This window comes from Gobius niger (assembly GCF_951799975.1).
Source record: "Gobius niger genome assembly, chromosome: 13".
NCBI lineage: Eukaryota > Metazoa > Chordata > Actinopteri > Gobiiformes > Gobiidae > Gobius > Gobius niger.
Genome location: NC_136864.1, coordinates 4847658 through 4862281, shown reverse-complemented (window position 1 = coordinate 4862281; position 14624 = coordinate 4847658). Strand labels below are relative to the sequence as shown.

The 14624-nt window shown below is 42.6% G+C and overlaps 1 protein-coding gene across 1 annotated transcript; it reads left to right on the top strand.

Annotated features, from left to right (window-relative positions):
- Nucleotides 1-6047: 6047 nt before the first annotated feature.
- Nucleotides 6048-9770, top strand: LOC306972764 (methyltransferase-like protein 27; the record flags this gene model as incomplete). The annotated part of the gene is made up of 5 exons (XM_079569470.1): nt 6048-6179; nt 7291-7419; nt 7836-7971; nt 9243-9335; nt 9565-9770. 5 exons carry the CDS (start codon nt 6048-6050, stop codon nt 9768-9770), a joined length of 696 nt encoding a protein of 231 aa, XP_079425596.1.
- Between the last annotated feature and the right edge of the window lie 4854 nt (nt 9771-14624).

Sequence of the window (14624 nt, the reverse complement as noted above, 5' to 3'; positions counted from 1 at the left end):
GTTAAACCAGAAACCAAAAAATGGGAAATGTGGCATGTGGTCATGTGACAAAGATGGTAGACGCCTGGAAGAAGAGAAAGCAAAAGAGTCACAGCGACTATAACTTTCAAACAAGCCCGTTAATACTGATCTGGAGGTACAGTTTACGGTCATCTGTAATTTCTAGGTTTGGCCCAAAGTTTAAAGGGGAATAATTTATTTATTTATTTCTCTGTCCGCTTTTAACCTTGCTGTAACTTTGCTCCCTCATCAAAAACACACCAGGGCTCTATACTAAAGAGCAGGTTGACCTTATCCTATACAGTGGGAGGAAAAAGTGAGTACACCATCTGGAATCTTGGTTATAAAATGTGGTCTGATGTTTATTCAGATCACAAGAATGAGTAAACAGTGTCTGCTTAAGATAATAACACCCTAACAGCTACAAGTTATCATATTTTTATTGAGCAACATGTAAACATTCATAGTCTGGTGTGAATGACTTTCTTGGGGTCATACCACAACATCTCAGTAGGGTTTAGGTCAGGACTTTGACTGGGAAATAGCACTTTGTCCAGGCCCTGAGGCAGTAAAGCAGCCCCACACCATGACACTCCCTGCACCAGACTTCACAGTGGGGATAGGGTTTTTGTGTTGGTGCTGTTCCATGGGTTCATTGGGCCATAGAATATGTTTCCAGTATTGCAGTGGAGCATTCAAGTGCTCATGTTTTTTTTTGGACAGCAATGACAGCAATGGCTTCCTCCATGGCGTTCTCCCACAAACCCCATTCTTGTTCAGTGTTTTACGTATTGTAGACGTGTCAACAGAGATGTCTGCATGTTGAGTATTCAGCACTGTGCTCTTGGAGTCATTTTTACAGGACGGCCACGCCTTGTAAGAGAAGCAATATGGCTGAACTGTCTCCATTCCATTTGATATTTTTTCTAACCGTGGATTTATGAACATCAAGACATTTACCATTTTTTTTGCAACCATTTCAAGCTTTATATATTGGTGATGTGTAAACAAGCAGACACCGCCCTCTCTCTCTCAGTACAGCTGCATGTTTTGCCTTTTTCTGCAAACCGTATTTGTGGTTTCTGTGTTCCACATTGTTTTACTGGATACTTTTGTGCATCTTTGCCGTGTTTTTGTGAGGTTCATGGATTTTTGTTATTGCAGAGAGTCCATCATGGTCCCGAAGATAGCAGCTAATGGATTTATCGGCTAAACCCATTTGAGACCTACAAATTTCTTCTTCTGAGACACTGAAGAGGCACCAAGAGCCCCTACACCTGCAGCACAGTCACAAGAGGAGCTACAGGAAACAAGGAAGGGACAAACAAGGAGGTATCCAGGCAAGACTCCCAGCGAAGCCACGCATGCCTTCTGTTGTTCTGGTAAATGGGCGTTCACTGGAGAATAAAACAGATTATCTGCTCAACTCCTCCTAGAAGATGGCGAAAGACGGTTGTGGAGCGGAGGGAGCTGCGCAGGAGGAAGAGGAAGGAGGAGCTGACCAGTGCAGGACACCACGCTCTGAAGCAGGAGGCAGTGCACCGTTTCAGAGGATCAGAGGAGACTGAAGGCAGCCAGCCAGGTTTCCCCCGGGTGCTACAGTTTCCCCGACCTCCGGGTCAGGACGGCCCACAATGGCAGCGCGGCTCAGTCGCAGTGGCTCAGGACTAACACCTGAACACTATTTTAAGCATGTTTGTCTCGTTTTCATTGTGTTTTTGTTGCTCGTCACTCTTTTCTCACTTTTTGGTTGTGTTATTGTTGCTTTCCTATAATGGCTTTGTTCTTGAGGTGGGTCTCCTGTAGAAAATCAATATCAGCACCCAGTTTCTCTAAATGGGAAAGAACATTGTCTCGCTTCAAAAGCCCAGGAACAGGCAACTGTTTTTTTTAAATCTAAAAACAGGACCGGGCAGTCATTTGTGCCACAAGCCATTTTACAATTAAACAAACCAACAATATGAAGTAACCAACAGTGATTTTTCTATTCTGTACAGCTGGTCTGTCAGAGAAGGTTTTAAGGCTTGTAGGTAATGATTTTGACATCATTTAAACTGAGGTTGACGGGCCGTCGTTTGTTCTTTGTATGTTGTCAATGTTTGGATCTGTCTGCTGTGGTCACTGTTGTCTTTGTGTATCTCCACTCACTGCAAATGAATTTCCCCACCGGGACAATCAATTTCTACTACTACTACATATGTTCTTACCTGAGTTTAGACGAGTTGATACGTACCTGTCTGGTCTTTGTGTGTGCCCTCAGTCACGCAAAACAACCACGATGTTGTTAGCATTTGGCCTCTCCCAGCAGATTCTGCGTCGAAATGGTTAATTGTTTTACTGATGACAACAGTATAGTCCAAAATGTTACGCAGTTTACTTTTAAGAGATGAAATAAATACATATGAAACTAAATTTTACTGTTTGAAATAACCTAAAGGGTCAGTTGTGTTTTAAAGTGGAGGTTATTTGTGGTCACGTCCTGAAACAGTCATATGGAAAGAGAAAGAAGTTCATTCTGAGCTGATCCCTTGAAACTTTTTAATCAGTCTTATCTTCAGTTTATTCCCTTTACGTGGCACCTTTATTTGTTCAAAGCCCAAGACTTTGGGTTATCTCATCACTCGTCTTAATAATGCCTTTGATTTGTCAACGTGAAACTGAAATCACAGTGTACGTACTTGTATTGGACTTTATGGCCTCTGTAATTAATTAATCGCAATTAACCGCATTCAAGCATCTTTTATTTGGGGTTGTATTTATTTTAGGTATATTTTCCATGCTTCTTTGTATTTTCCTACATTTGAACTTATTTTAAGTGGAGATGTGAGGCCTGTGTGATGGTTTCAAACGCTTCAAAGACAATAGAAGTTTGATTCGTTTTGGAGACTTATCTTTTTAAATAAGTTTATGTTGGTTTAACTGTGTGAAGTTTGGCAGTAAAATAGTTTTTGGCTTTACACAGTGTTTGACTGAAAAAGTGTCTCTGCCGCTGAAGTGTGATTAGTAAGTAAGTAATGTTTATTTTAGAGGTGGGCATGAATTATTTTTTTTAATCTAGATTAATCTAGATTAATTTTGAAATGAATCTAGATTAATCTAGATGTCTATGTCTCGCTTGAATTCTGCCGAAGCCATTCAGAATATGTGTGCTACCCAAATAATGAGTAAAAGTGCGTTAGACCAGGGGCTCATCTCCTGTTTCCAAAATGCATCATAAACTGCTTGAGAACTTTCTACTATTATAATTGGTGATGAAAATAATTACTAACTGTTTATTCAGTTAAACATGAATTTTGAGCTGTAGGCCGACATTAGAGGTCCTGATGAACTGTGTACAGTCAGTAGCTTTGTGTCAATCAGTCCAAGCTCTATTTCTCCTTCTTCCACCGGTCACTCAGGCTGACCAGCTTGTTCACATTTTCTGGTGACCTGAAAAAATGACCTGCTAAAGAAAAAAGTCTCTCACATGGGACAGTTGTGGCAGGAGTCCCCAAGTATTTATTTACGGGCAGATCATTATTTATATATTTTTTTATTTACCAGATCAGAATAAATAGGCCTCGTGGGAAACATGTGCGCGTCTCCTGATTGGTCAACACTGTCAACAGTGTCACGTGATCACAACACAACAACGCAGCTCATGCTGCTGCAGCTGCGGGTACTACGAGCTTCAACCTGATGATAGTTCTGTCAAAATGGAGATAAACGTCGACAACACGAAGATGCGGGACGTTTTTCTTTGGAATTAATAAGAAAAGCAAACGGACATGAGGCGGAGGAGACACCGGGGAGCGGAAAAGGAGAAGCTAACGGAGAAAAGCAGCTGGAAAGTCCGTCTCCAAACTCCGTAAGTGCTGCGGTTGAAATGTAGCTGGAAAAGGCTCCCGTGAACTTTTGGTGATAAAGTTGCGCTGTTTCGTGCGGGGCTGTGGCCATGAAATGAGATGTTTATGTCGCTGTTTTGAAAGAGAAGTGAACACGGAGGCGCTGCGGTGTCTATTTTCACTCTGTCATTGGTCGCTGCTTCTGTGTGTCGCTTTGGAGACGCTATTTTCACTCACGTTTCTCCTGTGCGTCCAAATTTGGGCATAAAAGTCGTGTAATGTGTGCTGACCATAAAATATCACGGTGAAAGTCATCATAGCTTGCAGGGTATAGATCCAGCTCCCAACCCAGCTTTGAGAATAGATTAACGGCGATATTTTTTTTTATCGCCCGATAAGAGTCTCGCGTTAACGCAGCACGTTAACGCCGTTAACGGCCCACCTCTAGTTTATTTATATAGCAACTTTCACAGACAGAGGTCACAAAGTGCTTCACAAAGATACAAATAGAAACACACGGTGCATTTACATTTACAGTCACAAAACATGGTGGTCATAAAACAACCCTTATTCCACCGGAATTAAAACGCTTTCTGAAACAAGTTTTCAGTTTACTCTTAAAAACATCAACACAATCAAGTAAGTGCAAGGAAAGCGGAAGATCGTCCCAGAGCGTCGGGGCGACCACCTGGAGGGGGCGATCTCCTCTTATCTATCTGGGCTTGTAGTGGGTACGAGGGACCATGAGAAGGTTCTGATCCTGAGACCTCAGCCTCCGAGAGGGGGTATTAGGACACAACAAGTCTCTAATGTAGGAGGGAGCCTGACCGGGCAAGGCTCTGAAGGTCAACACCAGGATTATAACATTGAAACGAAAAATGGGACTGGAAGCCAATGTTTCAGCAGACAGACTCAGGTCGCCCAAATACAGGTGAATCCCTGGAATAGCGTCATAAGGGGTGATCACCAGCATCTCTGTCTTAATGTCGATTAATATTTTCAATTGCACTAAACCTTTTGTAATTATTAATCCAGCACGTACTTTATTTATTATTTCATTTAACCTTTATTTAATCAGGCACAAACTCATTGAGGTTTACAATCTCTTTTACAACAGTGACCTGGCCAAGAGGCAGCAGCACATCCATGAAACATTACACATCACAGATAAACATCTTAGGTGAAACGACCACTTTGGAGTCACATCCTGAAACAGTCACATGAAAATTGAAAGCAGTGACGTTTCTGCTGACGGCCTGCAGATAACGGCTGACACACGTAATGATAAAATATTACAACATCTTTGCTCCTAGTGACTAACTTCAGCTCGAAAGTTATACTGAGAGACGTCATATTGGGTGATTTTGAGTGACTGTAATGATACTTATTGATAATGTAGTTTTAAATTGCCAACATTATTTCTTTTAATACATATTGTTCAAATCTAGAAGCTTAAAGCAACAAAAAAGTGACAAAAAAGCAGCTTCAATCCGAGAAAGTTACAATCACTGTTGTAGGCCTTGGCTTTCAAATGAGGCCGAACTGGAGAAAATGCGCTCGGTTAAGGCGGATAAGAGGTTCAACTGTGTTCTGAAGACACAACATGCTTTTTCTCCATCTGCACGAAAAATACGTACACAAAAGGTTTTGCATTTTCCGGCTCCAATAACCCGCCCGTCCTCTACAGTTTGACATTGGTGACATACCTGTCTGTCCAGCCCAGGCGCCCTTCCAGCCCCCTCTTTTACTGAATTTACTGAAGGCAGGAGCAAAACACTTTGTGGGACTGGTTCAGGAGGAGCCAATGACAGAGGAGAGCCTATATAATGACACACCACATAGCACTGCTCACTCTGTCTCTGAAGCATCAGGTGAGTTATGCAGCATATTCAATACAGCGCACTCATGGGATCTGGAAATGTATATTGTTAACTTGAAATTTGTTTTGTGTGATGGGATAAATTGTGGAATAATGGACCTTGTCACTAATAGACATTTTCATTTGTGAATATTTTTCCTTTGAATAGGCCATTAATTGAAAGATTTATTTATTTATTTATTGACCGATACATCAAACATAATCATACTGGTTCAACAAATATCTCTCCGTCATAAGAAAATAATGAGAAATGTTTTATCTCCTCTGTCTTTCGCCCAGATCAGGTCTACTCCAGGACTCGGGTCAAAAATAAGACTAAACTATATCTGGACTCGGACTAAATCATGACAAATCCAGGAGTAAACCAGGACTTCGAGCTGCCTCACACTCACAGGTCACTCCAGGAGGCTCGCGATGCCTTCAAATCCTGCAAGAATCCGCAGTTCTACGATGAGTGGGCGGTCACCTACAACACGGTCAGTCCTGCTCTTTGTTCAGTTTATAAAATCTTTTCATCCAATGTCCACAAAATGTCCCCATGAATGTAAACTTCAAATTTTAAATACTATCCTTTTTGAGGCTGGATATACAAAGATTTATGTGTACTTTCAACTGTTGTGGAAAGAGGTTGTTTTGTATCTTCTGTACTGGTTTCAGCGACTTCCTGAGGCAGCAACATAAAGACATCAGTCAAGCAAACACCAATTATAGACAGAAAATCACACTCAAGGACGCTGTTCACATTAAAACATGCATGGGGGAGACAATTCAGCCAGTATCACAACTGAATCAGAGGCCATTGAGATGAACGGGGGATGACAGAGCATATATTTCATCTTGCACATGGGTGGGGAGAGGGGATTACAGGGACTGTGCAGGGAAGTTGCTGAAACAACAAACCTTCTGGGCCTGATCTTGTGTTTCTAAGCCAGTGGTATGTTTTCTCTCTCAGGACCAAAGTAGTTTGTCCTGTAGCCTAAATGCTGTAAGAAGTACAAATACAATTTCTTTTTTTTTACAATAAAACTTCAAGCCACACAGGCAGGTCATGTTTTAACAAGATGAGCAGAGAAAGAAAATAAGTGCTTGCTGCAGAAACCAAAACAGCCCTTCTTTCTAGCCCTGGACTCACAAACTCTGGTCCATTGTTTGTTTGCATGCAAGATGTCACTCTCTTCTGCGTTAAAGCTGTTGTTGCGCCAGCCGGAAGATCTTAGACTAGGTCTTAGAACTGCATTCACTAAACCCCCCCAATCTTACATCTTGAAGGGGAAAGGACAGCGTTGGAAAACCTTTGCAAAGACATGGCTGTGAATTTGATGATGAACTCTAAAGACTTTGACCCTGAAGTGGAGAAGTTACTAAATACTAAGATACAGAAGCATATGAAGCGCTGCAGTGAGACCCTACACTGAAGTACTGAGGTTGTAGTGCTAATGAAACTGGGTTAAATCTGAAGTATAACCCTCTAAAAGTCTAACCCTGGATTAAACCCGGTTTAACCAAGAGACTAATCTCGATCTAACCCAGGATTAAAGCAGGTTTCACTCAGGACTAGGACTAACCCTGGCCACTCTGCTCCCTTAGGACCACAATCTGATGGACTACATGGCTCCAGTGCACACAGGGGAGGTCCTGATGAAGCACCTCAAGTTGAGTCCGGACCAGACCCGGGTCCTGGATGTGGCCTGTGGGTCTGGGCTTGTGGCTAAACTGGTGAGATCTTCCTGACTGTCATGTTTTAGATGGATCCCCTTACTCGAACAGTCATCAGAAACTCACCTGGATTCATGTTTAAAGCCACTCTGTGGAACATTTCAGATTATATGTTATGACAAGATTTAAGTAAAGCTAAAAACACAAGACAGCAACTCCAAACATGATCCTTAGGCCTCATTTACACTGAGTATGTTATGTCCATGGCCCATTTTACGGTAATAACAATATACCATGCTTGTATTTTGTTTTATTTACTGGATGAAATGTTCTGCAGTGTGGCTTTAAGTACTAGCTCTTTGCTTCCATTCACTGTGAGCTATGATTTCATTGTTAACGCCTTGAAAATAGCTCTACTCCAGAGGCACATTCATAAATACAATGTGAGATGCCTGATTCTCTGTGTGTGTGGTCAGTTGTCCTCTCAGGGCTTCCGTCTCTTCGTGGGCGTGGATGGGAGCGCTGCCATGTTGGAGGAGGCTCAAAGAACCGCTCTGTATCAGGACGTCCGGCTGGCTCTGCTCGGCACCGAACCTCTGCCCGGGGACCTAGGTACAAACCTAAACAAGGGCTGTACTGGGACTATGCTAGGGCCCGACCGATATGGATTTTTGGGGTCCAATACTGATATGAAGGGGGTTGGCCGGTTTTAAGTAATTTATTGTGATGTAAATTGTTTTAATCTTTCAAATAGCCAACAGTTAAACATGTATTATTATAGTAAAGGTTTCAATCAGAAATATATAGAGGTACATCCATCCATCCATCCATCCATCCATTTTCTTCCGCTTTATCCGGGGCCGGGTCGTGGGGGCAGCAGTCTCAGCAGAGATGCCCAGACTTCCCGAACCACACACACTTCCTCCAGCTGTTCTGAGGGGACCCCGAGACGACAGCAGGCCAGCTCGGAGACATAGTCCCTCCAGCGTGTCCTGGGTCTTCCACAAGGCCTTGTCTCACTAGGACATGCCTGGAACACCTCCCGCGGGAGGCGACCAGGAGGCATCCGAAACAGATGCCCGAGCCACCTCAGCTGCTCCTTTAGACGTGAAGGCTCTACTCCGAGCTCCTCCCGGGTAACTGAGCTCCTCACCCTTTAGAGGTACAGTGGGGCAAAAAAGTATTTCATCAGTTTCCCATAGACTTCCAATTGGATTTCGGCCAAATACTTTTTTGCACTACTGTATTTCTAATAGAGGCCACCCGATGTGGGTTTTTCTAAGGCTGATGCTGATATGCACCGCTGATATTTTTGGCATTTATAAAATGTCTCATCTACACTCCTGTGTATGATGCTTCTCAATGTGTCAGTGTTGAACTGTGACAGTAGGGGGCGCTGTATATTCATGTTTAGTAGGTTCTTCAGAGGAAGCTACAACATAAAATACATTAAATAGGTGCACAAACATTTTTCACTGCGATGTTCATCTGCTCCATAGGGCGTTGTGGGGGGGCTCATTTTAAAGCTCTGACTGAGCTCTTTCCAGGACAAAATACGGAAAGTCCATCACTTTCGGTTCCATAAATATAAATAAATATCAGCCTTTTTATCGGTCAATATCAGGCCAATATTGAAAACACCGAAATATCGGCCAGCAGATATATCAGTCGGGTCCAAGTCTGAACCAGGACTGAATGACAACTACTAAAACTCATGCACCATCTTCTGTTAATTCATGAGCAACTAAACACTTTGTATTGCCGGTGAGAGAAGTTATAAAGGTCGTCCTAAAAGATGCCTGATTTCAGAGACTCCTCCACATTTGAAAATTTGCTTCGATGATCGGAGCTGCAGATGTTGTAGAAATGTGTTGTGTCTCCAGATCAGTTTGACGTGGTGACCATCGTTGGAGCTCTGTACCCAGGATTTGTTCCGGTCAAAGTGATTCGAGAACTGTGCAACGCGGCCAAACCAGGTACAAATTGAAAGCCTGGACCTGGACATTGCTTAAGACTTTTCCACACCAATCCAATAATTGCGTGTCTTTCTTGACATTGGAGATGAACCTGATATCGTACATTGGCAAATCTTCCACACATTATAGTTCAGTTTCTAGATGATAAATCTTTTAGTCTTGGAAAAATGATCGGTATCGTGAACCAAGTATCGAGGAAAAAATAACCCGGTTGTTGTTCTACCTTCAGGCGGGCTGGTGGTGATGACCCGGGGGAACTACCAGAGACTCGAACACTTCTCTTACACTCAGGATCTGCACCTGGAGATGGACCGCATGGAGCAAGAGGGTCTGTGGACGCGCCTGGAGGTCCGCAGGGTGGAGCACTATCTGTCTGACCCACACCAGCCCAAAGGCATCGTCCAGGGCTCAGTCTACATCTACCAGAAGAACTAAAAACAGACCCAAGACTAGGCTGAACTAGATCTAAACCAGAACCTTCACATTTGGCTGCTCTCTGAAGTGTTTTGACCGACAAGTACCTCAAAAAGAGACTTACACTGTTCGCTTTTTCTATTATTCTTCATTTGTTTGTCATGTCACTGTCTTGTCGATGTGTCTGCTGAACGTCATGTAAAATAAAAGAAACCAAAACACACTTCTGATTGTCCGTCCGTACTTCGGGTCGTATACTGCAAAGGTTTGGTGCTGAAGACCCGGGACAAGGGAAAGAAGGATCATAGTTTGCAAGAGAGGACCACACGGATGAACACAATGACATAAGGGCAGAACATCTGGAGCGTCTGAGGAAAAAGAGGTCGTCAATCCGAGCCTCCATCGGTAAAGTAATGAGTAAAGTAGAGAGAAAGGCCTGATATCACTAAATTGGAGGACATGTTTGAACCATTGATTGACAAAGAGCAATTATTGACAAAGATTGATGCGGAGATTGAAGAAGTAACAAAGACAGAAGATTTGGAAAACGAAGTATCACGAGCATTTGACACACTAAAACAAAGATTAAAAGATTAAACTCAAATCATCTCCACCAGAAGAAGGAGTTTTGATGTATTACGAGGAAAACCAATGTATCACAATGTAAGACTAGCCAAACTCGTAATTGAAAAGTCTCCAGATTAGTTTGACGTGGTGACCATCATTGGAGCTCCAGGGTTTGTTTCGGTCAAAGTGGTTCCAGATCTGTGCGGCCAAAGGAACCTGGACATTACTGAAGGCTGTGTCGCACCAACCTGATAATCGTGTGTCTGGAGTGGTCGAGCATGTTCGGATGTTAGAGGAGATGATAGGTGGGATTTTAATCAAATATGACTTTCCATTGAGCAAATAGACGTAGTGATAAGCAAAGAACTCCGCACTCCGGAGCTTGCATTGCTCTTCTTGAAGCAGACGGCTTCAAAACACTGCGTCAGAGCCTGTTTCGGTAACAGCTGGTCATGTGACAAAAGTGTATATTGAAGCGCTTCACTCTGTGAGTTGCATATCAGTTCGAAGCGGGTCATCGGCTCAGAGCGTTTCACTGTGCTGCCTTGAGCGGCGCTAAACCACAGATGTTTTCTGGTCCACAGCAATGCAAATAAATGTGATGTATTTCCCATAATTCCCATTTAAACCCATTTCCCCACTGTCTTCTGAAGACACACGACTAAAGAGTGATGAAAAAGCAACAAAATACACACAAGGAAAGGACATAGTTTTTAGACGGGGCCACAAACTCAGGCATGGGGGAAAATGTGACAGTTTACCTCAAAGACACTGCCGGGCCTGGATGGAAACACTGTAGGCAAAGTGGGTGAAGTGTCTTGCCCAAGGACACAATGACAGTGTGCACCTTCATTGGGCGGGATTCGAAAGCCCCGACCTTCCAATCATGAGACGACCCACTCGACCATCTGCACCACTTGTACTTGAGGAATGATTATTTATAAAGAAAAGCTTTCTGCTAAATATTATGGTACATGAGGGGTATTGTGGCAAGCTTTTTTCATCTTTGAGGATTCACTTCACTTTGCTTTTGTGCTAATAGTTTCACACTGCAACTAAAATATTTACTCAAAGCAACTTTACTTTGAAATAACTTTACTCAAGAACAAGTAAAAAGTAATGATCAAAATAATTTTCTCACGCCCCCGTCATGATGTGACAGCACTGCAAGGAGAGCGGCACACACACAAATATTCAAATATCTACACTTTATTGGACTCACTCACATGTAAGCCTAAATATCCACCCCTCCAGGAATTGTGGAAATGAGCCTTTTTGACTAACTTTTTTATTGCTGTATTTTGCTTGTAGGTTGCAGCGTTCAAATGTGTCCACTAGATGGGGCTAAGTGCCTGGTCAGTGAGACTAACATAGAATAAACTCCACGTGTCACTTGTTGGAGTTTTTTGTTTATTATTTCATTTTACTAATATACTCACATGGTTTCAGTAAAATGAATCACAGCATTATCCTCCTTTTCTATTATCATTACGCTGCAGTCTCTCTGGATTGATAGATGTTCTAATAAATAACAAAAAAAAGTGCATGTTTATTTTTTATGATGGAAATGCGTCTTGTTCACTCTAATATTGCACAGCTCACATATCCAAAGTTCTCTCTGATGAGCTGAAACACTATAACGCATAGGCCTATATCTACTTTACGCACGAATCCTTCGCCTCTTTAAAAGAATGGGCTCGTCCGGGATTTGAACCCGGGACCTCTCGCACCCAAAGCGAGAATCATACCCCTAGACCAACGAGCCACACTGTAATTCTTGAGAAAATACCTATTCAAAGTGCACGTATCATGTCCAAGTTAACCTTTACGCAGTGTGTAGACGACGTCGCGCGCAACTGAGTCGCGTCTCTTTTAGCGCACTGCTGTTCATGGTACATCCGGGCCGGCTGTGGGTCTTAACCAAGTTCTGAATAAACCGAGGATCCCGGCTTGGTTCAGAACTGGTTCCGTTTCGTCCTCTGCCATTTGAGGCATTTTTACATCCGAATCCAAACAGTGGGTTACGATCCTGTCCAACCAAAACAATACAACATGGACGAGGCTGATTTTACTCCATTGCAAGAAAAACATAATCAAAGATACGGGGGGCAATTTAAAGCCCTTCTCTTTGATCTCTGCTCTCAGTCCATCTTCAATTAAAGTTCCTGAGTCATCTTCTGTGCTCTGTAGTTGAAGTGTGAGATGTTTCGCTGCTCATTCAAAAGGCTTCAGTGTGAACTAAAGTTTAAACTCGCAGACCAGATGATCTGGGTGCATTTCCATAGCAGTGGACCGGGAGGGAGCGGAGCGTTTTGCGAGTGTTTCCACAGCAAAAAAAAAGGGAACCGCTCCCAAGGGGGGCCAAGCCGCTCCAGCCATGGGGTCTGGAGCAGTTTGCAGGCTAGACGAGTTTAGGGAGAAAGGGGAGGGGGGCATGTCGCCACTCTAATTGGTCAGGCCCTGGTAGTTGGCTTGCATTACGCATCTTTCTCTTCTCAATTTTGGCCATATTCACACAGCCTAAATAATCCCATAAAAGTGGTCTGGGTTCCTTAACGACCCACGAACCACTTTGCCCAAAGGCACACAGACTTGAAGGGGCTGCTCCTCTCCAAATGAACCGGTCTCAAGTGAACTGAACTGATCTGCCCCAATGGAAAGGGGGCTTCCATAGACCACAGGGAGGTTTTAGTTTGGCTAAGTCCCTCCCCTCTATTAATGTCTCTGTCACCTGTGGGTGAAGGCTGTTCGCCTTGGCCTGTGGCTAAATCAATGCAGTTTTTATGAAGATTATGACCCGTGTCTTATCAAGACGACACTAGCGCTTCCTCCTGCATTAGCTCACTGCTGCCACCATCTGGTGGGACTTTTTCCTGTAAGTTTGACTTTGCGGTAAGTCTATATGTTTATTAAAATTTGATGGTGTTTTGGAAGCTAGAGTAAAGAGCACAGAGTGTACGAAGAACTTAAGACCCTTCAATTTTGCACCCTTTCAAGACCCTAATGTCAAAAAATGTTTTCTGCTTCTTTTTTACAAAAACCTTCTGTGGCTTTTGGGTCATTTTGACAGGCTGAGGGCTCCAGTGGCTTCCAGAAAACCAAGGGTTTTCATATTGTCATCTTTAGCTGACACAAACTCAAAATAGTGACTACATTGTGTTTACAGCCATTACGTTTGTGTTGTGACTTGTCCTCATGCTCAAAGTGACTTGTTACGTTACGTCACTCCCCGAGAAGCAAATATGTGTTTTTACTAAAATGAAATAACAGTCATGCACAGTGACTTTGGTAAAGTAACTTCACCTCATTACCGTTTTGGACAGTCGCATGTCAGACTTCTGGTTACTGAAAAAGGTGATCATATGAGAGTGGCATGCAAAGTAATTGGCTGTTTATCACAAGGTCACAGAAGAAGACCCAAGTAAAAAGCACCTGAAACGAAATCCGGGCCTGGACATTATTATATTTTTGAGATAAAATGTTATGCTGTGTGGTTTTGAAAAAAAAAAAATAACAAGGCACACACTGCATTTCCCTGGTTCACTCTGTGCCTGTAAGACCTACCTTCAAATGACACAAACCATCGGCATCAGACGGACTTTCTTTGTAGAATACAATGAGAAAAGCTGTGACCCAGGACTACTTAAAAACAAAAAACAAAGTCAAGCCAGGAAGAAACCAAATAGTCCATGTATTGCAAGGTTAAAATCCAACACACATAAAAGAACAGTTGAAGTAAACATGGCTTTTCTGTGCAAGAGTCTCTCCATCCATGTAACTCGTGTATCCACAGTTTATAAGCTTTAAAGTGCTTCCTATCATCACTGAACAGAAAACGCTGGCTTTGAAGACACTGCATTGAGTGGTTTGGTTCATTTAAGCCCCAAGTATTCCAACAAGTCCTGATTACTTTATTTTGTGACAAGGACGTAGCTAATTGCCTTGTTCTTTTGTGAAATTTTACAATACAGATTAAAAGTAAAATATCTCGATGCAATAATTGTGGGCTTAATCCTATTGTAGCAGAAGTTATATTTCTCGCACTCGTTTCACACAAAAATACGACGGCTTTGAAGAGAATCTACAACATGGTACAACATATCAAAAATAAACCCTATCACAGAGTAAACATGTGCAAATGATACAGATATGTTTACAATCCTACTTTCCGCCCAGCAGTGGGGTACAGACTGGTTTAAAGGAAGTGGTTTCAAAGTAAAAGCGCTATTGTCCAATTTTAGGCACAAATATTATACAAGAAAAAAATGGCACATACATAATATAATAAGGAAGCAGAAATATTTTTGC